We start from the raw sequence: 16,373 nt of genomic DNA, 5'->3' as shown, positions 1-16,373 counted from the left end.
GGGGGCAGTGGTCCCAAAAAGTGTGGAAACCGCTTCTCTAACCACTACACAACCCTGCAGTAACTTATTATGCTTTGTCTTCCAATGTATTGGTGCTGACCTTTAAAGCCCTAAATGGCCTCAGTCCAGTATACCTGAAGGAACATATCCACCCCCCTCGTTCTGCCCAGACACTGAGGTCCAGCTCAAAGGGCCTTCTGCCAGTTCCCTCGCTGCAAGAAGCCAAGTTACAGGGAACCAGGCAGAGGGCCTTCTCGGTAGTGGCACCCACCCTGTGGAACACCCTCCCACCAGATGTCAGAGAAAAACAACTACCAGACTTTTAGAAGACTTCTGAAGGCAGCCCTGTTTAGGGAAGCTTTTAATGTTTAACAGGTTATTGTATTTTAGTGTTCTGCTGGAAGCCGCCCAGAGGGGCTGGGGAAACAGAGAAACACTCAACACCGCAGTAAATCTGCTCTCAGTCCCATTTAGCTTGGCAAGAAAGAATAGCCCTCCCTCTTCCTGGGAGCCCCTCACCACAAGGAAAGAAAACAAGATGCAGGCAGAGCCTTACTTTCCGATCTCTTCACATAGCTGGACTCCATCATCATCGTGCGGGAAGTCTTGCTGCCATCATCTGGGAGGGGGAAAGCATAAGAGGGTAAGCAGAGTGTTTATGGATCAGGCCAGAGGCCTACCTTGCCTGGCGCCCTGTTCCCCACAGTGGGAAGCCCCAAAGCGAGACTTGTAAGCTTTAGGCTTCTCTCCCTTTGTTATTCTGCCTCTGATCCTGGTGACCATCAGGACCAGCCTCTCAGAATCAGAGTTGGAAGGTGTACTAAAGGCTAATGGATGATCTAGGCGAGATTCCTGCACCGCAAGGGGGTTGGACTAGATGACCCTCGGGGTCCCTTCCAACTCTACAATTCTGGGATCTAGTCTGACCTCTCCTGCCCAATGCAGGAAATCCAGTGGCAGCAGATGGTTGCCACCCTCTGCCTCAAGTCCTCCAGCAAGAAAGAGCTCTCCAAACTTCTACCAAACAAAAACATCTTGGAGGTCCCAGGCCACAGGGAGGTTAGGCTGGCCTCAACCAGAGCCAGGGCTTTTTCGGCTGTGGCTCCGATCTGGTGGAACGCTCTGCCACAAGAGACTAGGGCCCTGCGGGACTTGACATCTTTCCGCAGGGCCTGCAAGACAGAGCTGTTCCACCAGGCCTTTGGCCAAGGCACAGTCTGACCCCCTCCTTTGGTCAGAACTATAGCCCAATGGTTGCCATTAATTTGATTCTGAATTGATTTTAGAATGTATGTTAATTAATTGACTGTGATTTTATTTAAATTATGCTATTTTTACTGTTGTTAGCCGCTCTGAGCCTGGCTTTGGCTGGGGAGGGCGGGATATAAATAAATTATTATTATTATTATTATTATTATTATTATTATTATTATTATTATTATTATTACCAAGCAGCTATTAGGGTCAAGAAGGAACATTTCCCTAAAATATTCTCCCCAAATCTACCCTCCTATAACTCCATCCCCAGATAGACCCAATCTTGTTCTCAGGGGAAACAGAGAAGAAGACTTTGCCCCCTTCTGCCTGATGACAGCCCTTCAGATAATACACTCCTCCTCTGCCTGCTTTTCTCCCGGGTAAAAATAAACAAGTTTCCTTATTTTATTTACACCTGACCATCTTGTCTTCCTCTGGGCCTGCTCCAATCCAACTAAATCCTTCTTAAAGCACAGCACTCAGAACTGGACACCGGACTCCAAGCAAAGAAAAAAGCAAAAGTATTATTTCTCACGATTTGGAAACTCTGGTGCAGGCGACGCCGTCTAAAATTGCATCAGCCCTTTTCGCAGCCGCATCACAGGGCTGGCTTGTTACCAGTGGCCGTTGCTACTAGCCTTGTTCTCCACACATTTGTCTAATCCCCTTTAGCGCCCTCCCAAGTTGGGAGCTGTCATCATTTGCAAAATTCAGAGTCCAGCTAGCTGCTGCATGAAGAATCTTTTTGCCTGCCCTGAATCTTCCAACATTCAGATTCATTGGATGACGCAGAGCTCCAGTATTTGGCAAAATGCATCTCCCTATCTTTTTTCAGGGACACGGGTGGCACTGTGGGTTAAACCACAGAGCCTAGGACTTGCCGATCAGAAGGTCGGCAGTTCGAATCCCCGCAATGGGGTGAGCTCCCGTTGCTCGGTCCCTGCTCCTGCCAACCTAGCAGTTTGAAAGCACGTCAAAGTGCAAGTAGATAAATAGGTACCACTCTGGCGAGAAGGTAAACGGTGTTTCCGTGTGCTGCTCTGGTTCGCCAGAAGCGGCTTAGTCATGCTGGCCACATGACCCGGAAGCTGTCTGCGGACAAACGGCGGCCCCCTCGGCCTATACAGCGAGATGAGCGCGCATCCCCAGAGTCGGTCACGACTAGACCTAATGTTCAGGGGTCCCTTTACCTTTTACCTATCTTTTATACCCCTTTATCATGAATTTTATACCGCTTTATCATGTTCCCTCATGCTCACCGTTTTCCCTAAACTAAAAAGAAGCAAGCATTGCGAAAATATTTTCCTTGTAAGGAAGTTGCCCCAAACCTCTTAAACCAGGCTTCCTCAACCTCAGCTCTCCAGATGTTTTGAGACTACAATTCCCAGCATCCCTGACCACTGGTCCTGCTAGCTAGGGATCATGGGAGTTGTAGGCCAAAAAACATCTGGAGGACCAAGGAAGCCTGTCTTAAACATTGAGCTTGTGCTTTTCCAAACCTCTCTCAGCTCCTACAATATCCTTTCTGAGGAGAGGCTGTGATGGGTCAAGTGGAAGCCCTTAGCTTTGAAGCCAAGAAGCTGCCTTAAAACAGGCCATCAGGGACATAGAAGCTGCCTGACACACAAAAAATCACTGTGTCCATCTAGGTCAGTACTGTCTACACTGACCGGCAGCAGCTCTCTGGAGATTAAAATAAGGGACACTGACAGGAATTGAACCTGGGACCTTCTGCACCAAAAGCAGATGCTTTACCACTGAGCTACAGCTCTTCCCTTAAGCTGTCTGGCAATTGGTCCTCCTAGCTTAGTACTGTCCACACTGACTGGCAGCAGTTCTGCAGGATTTCAGACAAGAAGTCTCTCGCAGGTGTACTTGGAGATGCTTTTGGGGACTGAATCCGGAACCTTTTGCGCTCAAAGGAGATGCTCTGATGGCCCTTCCTCACGCGTCCATCCCTCTATCCATCCCAGTGCTGCCTACTCTGACTTGCAGCCACAGCTCTCCAGGGTGCCAGCCAAAGGGAGGGCTTTCTGAGCCTTGCTGAGCCCCTTTTAACTGGAGAGGCCTTGGATTCGAGGGTGTAAAAGGTACTTCATCCCATCGTTCTCCCTACAATGGAGGAAGTCCCGGGAAGTGGACGGCATGAGTCAGGGCCGAGCGAGGAGCGCTTACGTCCCAAAAGAAAAGACTAACTCAGATGCTCTAAAACATGGCCAAAGAACAGAGAACAGAGGACAGAGAGAGAGAGACGAGCCATTCCAAGCTTCAGTGGGCAGGATGAGGCCGCGGAGACGGCCGGAGAAGGCACCAACCATCCCGGTGCAAAAAGAGAAGAAAAACTGCCAGCCGTGACCCCCGATGCAAAGAGGAGAAATCAGGACAGTTTCCAGAGCAGAAAGAAGAAGGCGTCTCTCCACAGGGAGAGCAAGGACCCCAAAGAGGCCTGAGGTGACGTCTGGGATGCGTGCTGTGCGTCTCCCCCCGGAAGCCATGCGCTCGGAAGGAAAGGCGGAGCGTCCCCAAACCCCCCTCCGGCCCAGCTGCTCCTTACTGGACTGGACAAGGCGCTGGGTCTTGGTGACGGTGCTGATGGCTGAGCCATCGGCGGACATGGCGCTCTGCCGGGCCGTGGTCTCTGTGGTGTGGGTGGCCCCTCTCGATTTGGCTTCCTGGATCCGCAAGCTGCGCTCCTTTTCTCGTTGCTCTGCAAAACGCCACGTCCCAGAGGGGTCAGGAACGGCGGCAAGAATGGCGGGAGGAGGGCAAGGCTACAGGAGCCACGGGGGGCCTTGTTGTGCCTTTTTAACAAACCAATCTTTTAGCGCTGGAACTCCCTGCCTATTGACAACCAGGCAGACCCCTTCCTTGCACAACACCGGCCGAAGACATTTTTGTTTAGGGCAAAGCTTATCCAGACATGTAGGAAACTGGTCTGTGTTTTGTGTTGTTTTCAGTTCACTGTTCCTTTTCATTTCCCTGAAGATGTCTTACAACTGTTGCTTTCGACAGCTTTTACTGATACAGCCATACTATGGAAGTCAAAAGGAATCCATTCCGGAAGTCCATTCGACTTCCAAAACGTTTGGAAACCAAAGCGCGGCTTCTGATTGGCTGCAGGATGGTAATGGTAAAAGTAAGTGTAATTTTAAAAATGGTTAAAAATTATGATATATGTAAACTGCTAAAGATGAGGTAAAATGAAAATCAGATGGGGGGACTTGGGGAAGCTCACTTAACAATGTTTAGAAAAAATAAGGATAAGAGAAGAATTTGTTTGTTTTTCTGATTGTGTTGTTTATTAGTGTTATAAAATCAATAAAAAAATGGGGGGGGGAGCTCCCTGCAGCCAATCAGAAGCCATGGAAACCCTGTCAGACGTTTGGCTTCCAAAGAAATGTTAAAAAACTGGAACACTCACTTCTGGTCTTTTCTATCTTCCAGGAGCCAGAACATTCGACTCCCAAGGCGTTCCGGAGCCAAGGTGCAACTGTAGTTTCATAGTTCTATACTTTTTGGAAACCGCTTTAAGGATTTTGTTTTATGAGAACAAAGCAGTACATAAACCTTTGGGAGTAAAATATACTGTGGCCGGGAACCCTCTCTTTATTTCACAGATTCGTTAAATTTTAAATCTCACCCTTCCTCCAAGGAGCTCAACGGTAGCAGCTATGAGTCTCCTAAAACACCACTGGCTTGATCCTCACAGCAGCCCTTGGGGGGGTGAGTTAGGTCAAGGGACAGTAACTGCCTCAATGTCACCCAGTGAGGAGGGGGGTTTCTTCACTCAACTGCAAATACGTACAGATCACTGCATATCTTAGGAACACAGGAAGCTGCTTTACTCCGAGTCCATCCAGCTCAATATTTTCCACACCGACTGGCAGCAGCTCTCCAGGCTGTGGCACCAGCATGGCCATAAAATGGACAATGCAGCCATGCTGGCTGGGGGCTGACAGGACTCGTAATCCAGTTGTAGTCCAACAGCAGGCTGGCGAATACTTGTGTGAATCCGGTGGCTTTTGCACAGCAATTCTTAGTGCCCATTTGCCTCCCACTCCTCTATAGTTTAAGTCTTCTCATTTGAGGACTAGATTTCTTGAAGTGTGCAATTATAAAGCTCCCCACCCCCCCAAAAAAAATTCCCAGGCAGGTACCTCGCTTCCGCTGGCGCAATTCCCGCATGGCGGCCCGTATCAGCCGCCGCTCCTCAAAGTCTGTGGTCTGATCCAGCTGCAGGGAGAGGGAAAGAGGGGTTATTACTACCACTACTACTTCTCTCTCTCTCCCCCCCCCTCTCTCTCTCTCTCACACACACAGCTTTTCTCCCTTCATTTAAAAAGAAGAAGAGGAGTTTGAATTTGATATCCTGCTTTATCACTACCCAAAGGAGTCTCAAAGCGGCTAACATTCTCCTATCCCTTCCTCCCCCACAACAAACACTCCGTGAGGTGAGTGGGGCTGAGAGACTTCAGAGAAGTGTGACTGGCCCAAGGTCACCCAGCAGCTGCATGTGGAGGAGCGGGGAAGCGAACCCGGTTCACCAGATTACGAGACTACTGCTCTTAACCACTACACCACGCTGGCATGAAAACTGCTCCCAACAAGGAAAAGCCGCTCAGAGAAATTTAATTCACACAGATGTAATCCTGCAAGCATGCAGGCGAAGGACATTCAAGTTTAATTTTATTTTTAAAAATCTGGAGAAATGCTGCCAGTCAGTGCTGACAATGAGAAGTTAGATTCTAGATCCTTGGGTTTTATTATTTATGTTGAGAAGGACCAGCGGCCTAACTCAGTATAAGGCAACTTCCAAATTTGATCATCCCTTTATTTTGGAACCACGAGGACTAGGAACTTATCTTATTTTGAAGTAAAGCCCTTGGCTCAGTGGTAAAACATCAGTTTTGCATTATGTTTCCATGATCATTCTGGCTGCACCTGTCATGGGCCAGGAATCGGCTTCACCTGCTGAGCAGGTCCGTTCTTAACCTGAAACTGTTCTTAACCTGAGACACCACTTTAGCTAATGGGGTCTGCCACTGCTGCTGCCGCACCGCAGAGCACGATTTCTGTTCTCAACCTGAAGCAAAGTTCTTAACCTGAGGTACTATTTCTGGGTTAGTGGAATCTGTAACCTGAAGCGTATGTAACCTGAAGCGTATGTAACCTGAGGTACCACTGTATATAAATGCAATAAATAACAATAATGTCGGTTCTCATCAGCCACAGCCAGCGTGACCAATGATTAATCTCCCCTAGTGCATTGATATAGTCCTCCTGTCACTTTCATTAAACACCTTTCGGCGCCAGGCAAAAACGTTCCTCTTTAATCAGGCCTTTGTCCGATTAACATTCTTATGTCCTTTATAATGCGTTGGGGTGGTGCTGGTTATGGGTTTTGTTCTTGTTTTTATTCTGCTTTTATTTTGTATTTGGAACGTGTGCAGAAGAGGGCAGCCAAGACGACCAAGCGTCTCGTCTTATGAGGAGTGTTTGAAGGAGCTGGATATGTTTAGCCTGGAAAAGAGGAGGCTGAGAGGAGATACGATCGCTGTCTTAAGAGCCGTCACGTGGGAGAAGGGAGCAAGCTTGCTTTCTCCTGCTCCGGACGGTAGCACTCAAAACCAATGGCTTCAAGTTACAAGAAAGGGGATTCCAACTGACTTTCTGACATTCAGAGCTGTTCAACAGGGGAACGGTCTCCCTCAGGAGGTTGTAGACTCTACTTCCTTGGAGGCTTTTAAGCGGAGGTTAGATGGCCATTTGTCATGGATGCTTTAGCTGAGGTTCCTGCACTGCAGGGGACTGGACTAGAGGACCCTTGAGGGGCCCTTCCAACTTTGATTTTCTGCCACCCTGAAATCTTCAAATGAAGGGTGGTATACAAAATTTAATAAACACCCTTTCGCCGGTATGGCTCCCCTTTATCACATACACAGCCCAACAGGACAGTGACAATAATCCACCAACAGCATACAAATCAATATGGCTAACCTGATCCAAAACACCCACCCACCTCACCCACACACGAAAACAAAGATCGCCACAGCCAATCACAAGCAAACAATCACACCCTAGGCCAACCCCAGCCTCTCTCACCACCAAAGGAACACAAGTGAACAACACAAGCAACGCTGACACCAAACTCTACATACATTAAAAATAATAGAAACACCGCCACCCGACCCCACCCCTATCCATCTTCCCTCTCTCCACCCCCCTTTCTTTTTTCTTTTCTTCTCCCCCTAATGCCTCAATAAATGAAACGGATTTGTAAAAATGAAACGGATTTGTAAAAAAAATACGAGGCACTACACTTCTGTAAAACAAGAAAATCCTGAGTAAAATATATATTAAAAATAAAAATAAAATAAACACCCTTTCAGAGGCTCCCTCAACTGCGAGAAGCAAAGCTACAGGGAACCAGGCAGAGGGCCTTCTCGGTAGTGGCGCCCGCCCTGTGGAACGCCCTTCCAGCGGATGTCAAAACGATAAACAACTACCTGACATTCAGAAGACATCTGAAGGCAGCCCTGTTCAGGGAAGTTTTTAACGTGTGATATTTTACTGTATTTTTGGTTTTTATGGAAGCCGCCCAGAGTGGCTGGGGACACCCAGCCAGATGGGCGGGGTATAAATAATAAATTATTATTATTATTATTATTATTATTATTATTATTATTATTATTATCCCTAGCGAGCAAAATGACACCCGCTTGTGGCAGGAGGCGACCCACCCCAGATCCAAACCCTCTCCCAAACATTATTTCTTTATTTATTTTGTTGTTGTTGTTGTTGTTGTTGTTGTTCATTGAATTTATTTATATACTACCCGGAGGTCTCAGGGCAGTTCACAGAAGAAAAACATTTGCTCCAGACACACAGACATACATGCACACACACTTAAAGGGAAAGGGAAAGGGACCCCGACCATTAGGTCCAGTCGTGACCAACTCTGGGGTTGCGGCGCTCATCTCGCTTTATTGGCCGAGGGAGCCAGCGTACAGCTTCCGGGCCAAGTGGCCAGCATGACTAAGCCGCTTCTGGCAAACCAGAGCAACACATGGAAACGCTGTTTACCTTCCCACCAGAGTCGTACCTATTTATCTACTTGCACTTTGACATGCTTTCGAACTGTTAGGTTGGCAGGAGCTGGGACAGAGCAATGGGAGCTCACTCTGTCGCAAGGATTCGAACCGCCAACCTTCCAATCGGCAAGCCCAAGGCTCAGTGGTTTAAACCACAGCGCCACACACCCTTACCCGACCCTAGATATGTGAAATGTATCATCACTGAAGCAGTCAAATACAACATTTCCTGTTGCCCACATTGGACACACAGGGGAATGATGCTCCAGACAGGGAAAACTTCCTGTCATACAAGCTCTGGAGCGTCCTCCCCCTGTCTGTGACCAGGTAGATGGGCGTGACCCTGGCAGACCCTGAAAAGGGGCTAGTCACACAGCCATCTTCCTCTTACTCATTTGCCTTTTTTTGCTCTCTGTTGGCTCTTAGCCAGCAGCACATGGCTCCTTAGAGGATGGAAGCCACAAGGGAGAAAGTCCGAGGCCTAGCTCAGACTTCTTTTCTCTACAAATGTAACTGTAACCACAAGATAAAGCCTGCCTCCAGAATATTACAGTGCTACCTCGGGTTACATACGCTTCAGGTTACATACGCTTCAGGTTACAGACTCCGCTAACCCAGAAATAGTACCTCAGGTTAAGAACTTTGCTTCAGGATGAGAACAGAAATCGTGCTCCGGCGGCACGGCAGCAGCAGGAGGCCCCATTAGCTAAAGTGGTACCTCAGGTTAAGAACAGTTTCAGGTTAAGAACAGACCTTCGGAACGAATTAAGTACTTAACCCGAGGTACCACTGTACTGTGGACTGAATGTTAAGTAAACTTTACTCTTACTTTCAATCAAGACAGTTGCATTATTATTATTTTTAAGAGGGAAATAAAAGGTGAAACTTGCTAGGAACAAGCCAGACAGGATTGCTCAACTGAAATGATTCTAACGAATCCATCAACTTGCTTCCAGCAATCTCCAGGGGAATATGCTCTGCTGCTTGCACACTAGCGTCAGTGAGGAGGGCTAATATTTAATCCATATATCCTCTCCTACTTTCCTTAACATTCCCACAAGATACCCAACCCAGAAAATCAGCTACGACTGTTACCACCCCGCTGTGTGCCACGGAGTCCCAAATTCACACCGCTGTCGCCAACACGTACCATCTTATCCAACACATGCTCTTCCTCGATCTTGCTCAGCTCTTCGGCGCTCAGGCGGCTTCGCTGGTGCAGCGCCTGGGTCTGTGGCTTCTCTTTCTCGGTGCCGTTTGACAATGCCGAGTCCGCTGCCTCGCGGGGCACCGGCACCTCGGCTTCCATCTGAAGCAAAAAAAGAGGATGGCACCAATGTAGGTCAAGAGCAACTTGGAAGATCATACACGGGATCTTCCACGCTGATTATTTTTTCTTTTCTTTTTTTTACTCATTCCATTTATAGTCTTGCCTTCTTCCCTCCAAGGAGTTCAAGGTGGCTTAGTTAGTCCCCCCCCCCCAGTCCCCTGTTTTCCCATGCATTTTTTTTAAAAAAAAAGTAAGAAAAAGAAAAGTTTGCAGAAGGAAAATAAGTGATGAGAGAGAATGCCGGAAGCAAAGTAGCGTCAGTGCAAACATGGAACACAAATGCAGCCGAAATATAGCCGTACCTCGGAAGTCAGACGGAATCCGTTCCGGAATTCCGTTCAACTTCCAAAATGTTTGGAAACCAAGGCACGGCTTCCGATTGGCCACAGGAAGCTCCTGCAGCCAATTGGAAGCTGCGGAAGTTGTGTCGGACGTTCGGGTTCCAATGAACGCTCGCAAGCCGGAACACTCACTTCCTTTTCTTTTTTTTAATAATTTTTATTAACAGACCAATCAAATCAAATCACATTAATTCCAAATTGCAGAGCCAAATTTTAAATTTTAAACACACCCACTGAGCTTCATGGCTGAGTGGGGATTCGAACCCTGGTCTCCCGGGTCCTAGTCCAACACTCTAACCACTACCACACACTCTTTTTCAACTGCTAAGCCAAAGCTAGTGTTCATTAGGAAGGGAGAGGGTGGCAGATCGGAGATGATCAAACTCCATCGGTAGAGCATGAGACTCTGAAGCGCAAGGTTGTGGGTTCGAGTCTCACAACGGGCAAAAGGTTCCTGCATTGCAGGGAATTGGATGAGACGACCCTTGTGGTCCTATGATTAAAAGGCACAGAAGCTGCACTCTCTAAACATGGTGCTTCATAAAGACGTTCTGCGCACGAGAAAGCTACAAACTTTTTCCTCTTTAAAAAAAAGGAAATTTAAAACACTAATGTTCTATAACACTTGTCGGATCCTGGGGTACAAAATACCGAGTGACAAGCAACCAGAGTTGCCCCTTGCCCCCAAGAAATGATCGATTCTAACACGTGCAAACTGAGGATATCTGCACAACAGTCCTTATTTTGTCTAAACTTTTCTCTTTTTTGCTCATTCCTTTGCATAATTTGTGCATGTCTTCCAATCACTGAAAGACGATGGACCCAAGAAGGACCCTTGAACCTCTTTCCTCTGAGCGCTGGAAATCTCATTCAGTGACATCTAGGGCTCCTAGAATTCCAAGCACAGTTTTGCAAACGAGAAGGACTAGAAACTTGATTTCATTCTTTAAAAAGAGAGCCGAGATTCTCCAAGAGGTGAGTTCCATACTTAAGAAACACTTGTTTTCAAATACACACAGGGCTGCATCTACCGAGGGAACAGCGGCTCTTTGGTTAATGGGCCGGCTCCAACACGAAGCTCCCTGATAAACCGTGTCAGGGGATTTCTAGGGGGAGATTAGAAGGGCTTACTCAGAAGCGGTTTGCTGATCAGGGATCAAGGTGGAGCTGGCACCTCATCGCAGGGACTCGGGAGCACAATGCCAGCTCCCTGTCAACACGACCCACACACAATGCCACTTGGGATGACCGCCAGGTTTAAAAGACACCACAAGGGCACTGGCACTTGCATGGAGCAGACAAGGGGGTGCGGGGCAGCAATAGCCATTGCTATTATTCATTAAGTCTCCACCCTGCCTTTCAGCAGAGAATCACAGGCCAGTTTACAATACAGAAGCACAAAAACACATGCCGTAATAACAAACAAAAACGATTACGCTTCCCCCCAGTTTAGAAGGCCATAGAGTATTTAACCATTGAAGCCTAAAGATACACAATGTTGTTGTTTTTTAAATGCTATTTATTAAAGCTTCATAGAAAAACAGTAGGTTCAAAATTTAAACATAAAATACAAAAGCCAATAGAAATAACAAAAACAGAAAAATCACAAAACAAAACACATACAAAATACACAATAAAAAGAGTTAACATAATAACAGAAAAAAGAGCAAAAGAGTAAAAAAGATTAGTATGTTCTTATCTTATCTTTCAATCAATCACTAGTTTCTTGACCTCCTCACACCTCCCTTTTTGTATTCCAGTTGAGATATTTAGTTCAGCAAATCCTTACCCTCTATCACTTAACCTTACTCAACATCTTAACCTGTATTAAAAATACATTTTCCATCATTATCAATCCATATTTACATATTCTTATTAATCTTTTTACCAACACCACTTGTTTTCAATCCAACATCCATTTAACATTCATTAATTTTACAGTATTTCTGTAGATAGTCTAAATTTTTTCCAATCTTCTTCCACCGCCTCTTCTCCCTGGTCTCGGATTCTGCCAGTCATTTCTCTAAAGATACATAATGAAAGCACCAGGCAAGCCCCACTGGGGAGAGCATCCCACAAGCAGGGTGCCACCACAGAAAAGGCCTGTTTTCGCAGTGCCACCCTCCATACCTTTCATGCCAATGCCAAACTAATCCCCCCCAGAGCAGGCGTGGCCAAACTTGGCCCTCCAGCTGTTTTGGGACTACAATTCCCATCATCCCTGACAACTGGTCCTGTTAGCTAGGAATGATGGGAGTTGTAGTCCCAAAACAGATGGAGGGCCAAGTTTGGCCATGCCTGCCCTAGAGTAAAGGATACATCAAGGGGCTTAGCTTGGTCAGGATTGAGCAGACACTTCCAGTGTTAACGCTAAATAAATGTCTTCTGGTAAATGAGCTGCTAGAGGGCCGTGAAAATTTGTGCCCTGGTCTTTTTAGATTCATCTACCCATGTACCAGCTGAAGACAAAGGGGTGCATCGGATACCAGATGTGAAATATGTTGGCATTGCAGTCATACCTCGGAAGTCGAATGGATTCCGTTCCGGAAGTCCGTTCGACTTCTAAAGTGCGACTTCCGATTGGCTGCAAGAAGCTGATGCAGCCAATCGGAGGCTCCGCCAGACATTTGGCTTCCAAAAATAGTTTGCAAACCAGAACAGTCACTTCTGGGTTTGTGGCGTTCGGGAGCCAAAACGTTCAGGAAATAAGCTGTTCAAAAACCAAGGTACAGTGGTACCTTGGGTTACATACACTTCAGGTTATAGACTCCGCTAACCCAGAAATAGTGCTTCAGGTTAAGAACTTTGCTTCAGGATGAGAACAGAAATCGTGCTCTGGCGGCAGCAGGAGGCCCCATTAGTAGTGCTTCAGGTTAAGAACAGTTTCAGATTAAGAACGGACCTCCAGAACGAATTAAGTACTTAACCCAAGATACCACCGTACGACTGTATTTTCAGCTCTCCTATGCCACTAGAGGAATCTGCCAATGCGTCTCTGTGTGGGATGATGGGAGTTGTAGTTCATTTGAACAGCCGCCGGCTTGTCATCCCAAGAAAAGCACACCCACTGTTGCATGTAGGGGGTTATGGGTGCTCCAAACAAGGAACGGAAGGGAATTGGCAGAAATGACTGGCAGAATCTGTGACCAGGGAGAAGAGTCGGTGGAAGAAGATTGGAAGAAATTTAAAGATTACATGCAGAAATACTGTAAAATTAAGGAAAGTTAAAATGATGTTGGATGGAAAATAAGTGGTATTGGTAAAAAGTTTCTTAAGAGCATGCAAGTATGGATTGTTAACACTTAGAAATATATATTTACAATAGGTGATGACACAGAGTTATGAAAAATGACAGGATAAGGATTTGCTGAAAGGACTTCTTAAATAGGAATACAAAAGGGGAGGTGTGAGGGGGTCTAAGAATCAAGGTAATGAGATAAAGGAGGATTGAAGGATGGAATTAATTTTAAACTTTTTATGCTTGTTTTTTCTTTCTTTCTTTTTTTTTTACATATCCAATCAGTGTTTTTTTTCCTCTTTTGTCTATATAATATTTTCTCTATGTGTATTTTCTTTTTGTCTTATTCCTCTCTTTATTTTTTTTAAAATTGTTATTTGTGTGAACTGTATTGTATAATTCTATGTTTATTTCTAAAATCTTAATAAATATTATTTAAAAAAAAAAAAAGGAACGGAAGATCACTTTTCTAGTTAACCACAGAATCACAGCTAAGCAACCTGCACGCCACAGTCCCCCGCTCTGTCCGCAAAAGCTCCAATTTACAACTTGACAGGTCCTTGTTGACGGCAGGACGCTGTCCTGCAGGCTTCCGGCAAATCCCAGCACAAAACCGCCAGCGCCACGAGATCAACAACAGGAGAGGGGCCCAGCTGTTAGCGGGGCTTGCAGATTCCTGGCTGGGGCCCCCCGAGCTCAGCTGCTTGTAAAGAGAAGGAGCCTTTCTAACAAGCCGGGGCTGGGGAGGCTGCCACTCACGCGCCTCCCCGGCTCTCGGCCACTGAAAGGCGACCCTGGGCAGCTGCTTGGGCAGGAGTTTCGCATCACCCACCCCAGCTGGCATGAAGAGGAGGAGGAGGAGGAGGAAGGGCCTGGCTGGCGCAGGTAAAGTGCCAAGCCACAACCACTGGGCTCTGCACACCTGTCGCCCGAGCAGGCGGCTGTAATCCCAAACAGAGAGGCAGCTAATCCAGCCTGGGTGGGTTGAGCGGGGGGTGCAAACAGCCTGCTCCAATCCAAGAGGGGTGTGCTTGCCAGCCTGGCGCCGCAACAAGCAGGAGAGGGCTGGCGTGACATTTGCCCGCGAGAAAGGGTGGCCATGAACTTCCGAACTTCCTCCCACAAACCCACCAACTGGTGTCAGGGGAGAATGTTGCTTAAACGATATACAGTACATATATGTTTATTTCTAAATGTGTGTGTGTGTGTGTGTGTGTGTGTGTAGCCCTGGCTTCTGGGAGAAGCCTGACGTTCACCCTTAACCCCACAGGCAGTAGCAGCACCTGGTCATCTTGGCACTCTGCACATGCCCAGAGGCACCCTTCTTTATTATGTAACATTACTTCAAATTGCTGTTTCTTTAATGAAGCGGAGTGGCTGGTGTTGGGGAGGCAGGAGCGGGGAACATGCTAGGGCTGGGAAACCATGACGGACGTTGCTTTTTCCTACAAACACCACAAAAGTCAATTGGGGCAGCAGAAGGGCTCTAGCTAAAGGGCAGGGCATGTGCTTCGCAAACAGAAAGTCCTAGGGTTTGATCCCTGACAACAGAGCGGGGAGGAAGAAGGCAGTGGCCGGCCACGCAGACGACCAGCGCCACTGCGTGCAGCTTCTGCCACAGGTGCATCAGCCAGAGCACGGTATGACATTGCACCGCTGGATCCCTGGAGATGCCAGCTGCAGCTTAACCCAATGATAGCCTCCCACCGGCGCCATGCAAGCGGCAGCTACTGGGAGCCACCCTCCAGAGCACCATGCAAGGCACAGAGGTGGCTCTGTGATCGGTGCAAAGGAAAAAGGGAATGAGGAGGCTGCCCGCTGGCACTCGCACAGCCAGAGAAAAAAATGAGGGCAGGGCTGGCAGGCAGGCAAGCCCCACTCTATCTATCTATCATTTTTATTTCCAGTTTTTACAAATAACTCTTGCACTCAAATATAATCAATTTTCTCTGAATCCTTGGACTTCCCTCCACTCGCCTGTGATTTCCAACATACTTCCTTTTATACTGTATCCTATAATATCATCCAAACTTACATTCAAATTTCCATTTTGTAACCACAGAATAATTACCTTACAAAGTGTTATATTGGTCCTGCTAACATTTTTAACTGTGTAAAGGTAAAGGGACCCCTGACCATTAGGTCTAGTCGTGGCCAACTCTGGGGTTGCGGCACTCATCTGGCTTTATTAGCCGAGGGAGCCGGCGTACAGCTTCCGGGTCATGTGGCCAGCATGACTAAGCCGCTTCTGGCGAACCAGAGCAGCACACGGAAATGCCGTTTACCTTTCCGCCGGAGCGGTACCTATTTATCTACTTGCACTTTGACGTGCTTTCAAACTGCTAGGTTGGCAGGAGCAGGGACTGAGCAATGGGAGCTCACCCCGTCACAGGGATTCGAACCGCTGACCTTCTGATCGGCAAGTCCTAGGCTCTGTGGTTTAACCCACAGCACCACCCACGTCCCAGATTTTAACTGTGTACAGTGTTCTTTAAGATAATCTATATTTTTTCTTTCCATTCTTTATTAAATTTCTTATCATCCTGGTTTCTGATTCTCCCTGTCACTTTTGCCATTTTGGCATAATCCATCTTGAGCATGCAATCTTCTCTGCTTGGGACCTTGTCCTCCTTCCCCACCCTTGTCTTGGGCTCCGGGGGGGGGGGGGGCAGGAGCGGGCAAGTATCAGGTGGCCTGGCCAGGCTCTCCATATTGAAGCATGCAACACCGCTGCAGCCGGGGGCAAGCGGGGATTCACAATACATCGCCTGCTCCGAAATCCATCTCGCAACTTTAACTTTCAACCGGTTTCAGGCAATGTATTGCTACGTCGCCCAAGGCTAAATACAACACCTGTCGGATGGGAGGAAGATGGGCAGGCAGGGCACAAGAGCGGGCACACCTCCCTGCACGCCAAAGCCCCTAACCCGTCCCTACCCATGTTTGGCATAAGAGCCATGACTCACAAAACTCCCGCTGCAAGAGAGGTGGACCTCCGAGTGCCTCCTGGTGCTGGCGAAGGTGGGCGGGTGGGCGGTCGGCTGCCCGGCCTCCTCGGTACCCTCAAAGTGGGCGCAGGGATCTTCCGCCTCCAGCAACAGGGTGCTGGGGTCCTT

At 47.6% G+C, this 16,373-nt stretch overlaps 1 protein-coding gene and 1 long non-coding RNA gene across 14 annotated transcripts in view; one reads left to right on the top strand and one right to left on the bottom strand.

Annotated features, from left to right (window-relative positions):
- LOC310695039 overlaps positions 1-16,373 on the top strand; it is a 167,858-nt gene that overhangs the window by 80,775 nt on the left and 70,710 nt on the right. The gene's annotated exons all lie outside the window — the stretch shown is intronic.
- Positions 1-16,373, bottom strand: part of SMTN (smoothelin) — an 85,977-nt gene that overhangs the window by 16,605 nt on the left and 52,999 nt on the right. For 9 of the 13 annotated variants that reach the window (XM_083478519.1, XM_083478512.1, XM_083478522.1 and 6 more), the window contains 4 exons: positions 9,499-9,657; positions 5,415-5,490; positions 3,812-3,964; positions 557-619 (listed from right to left, as the gene is read on the bottom strand). In XM_083478519.1, the coding sequence (XP_083334645.1) occupies positions 557-619; positions 3,812-3,964; positions 5,415-5,490; positions 9,499-9,657 (451 nt within the window). The remainder of the gene's footprint in view (positions 1-556; positions 620-3,811; positions 3,965-5,414; positions 5,491-9,498; positions 9,658-16,373) is intronic. The other 4 variants (XM_083478514.1, XM_083478524.1, XM_083478513.1 and 1 more) reach the window with 1 other exon arrangement.

The sequence above is a fragment of the Podarcis liolepis genome, assembly GCF_965112155.1.
Source record: "Podarcis liolepis genome assembly, chromosome: 15".
Lineage (NCBI taxonomy): Eukaryota > Metazoa > Chordata > Lepidosauria > Squamata > Lacertidae > Podarcis > Podarcis liolepis.
This window is presented reverse-complemented; position numbering and strand designations above follow the sequence as displayed.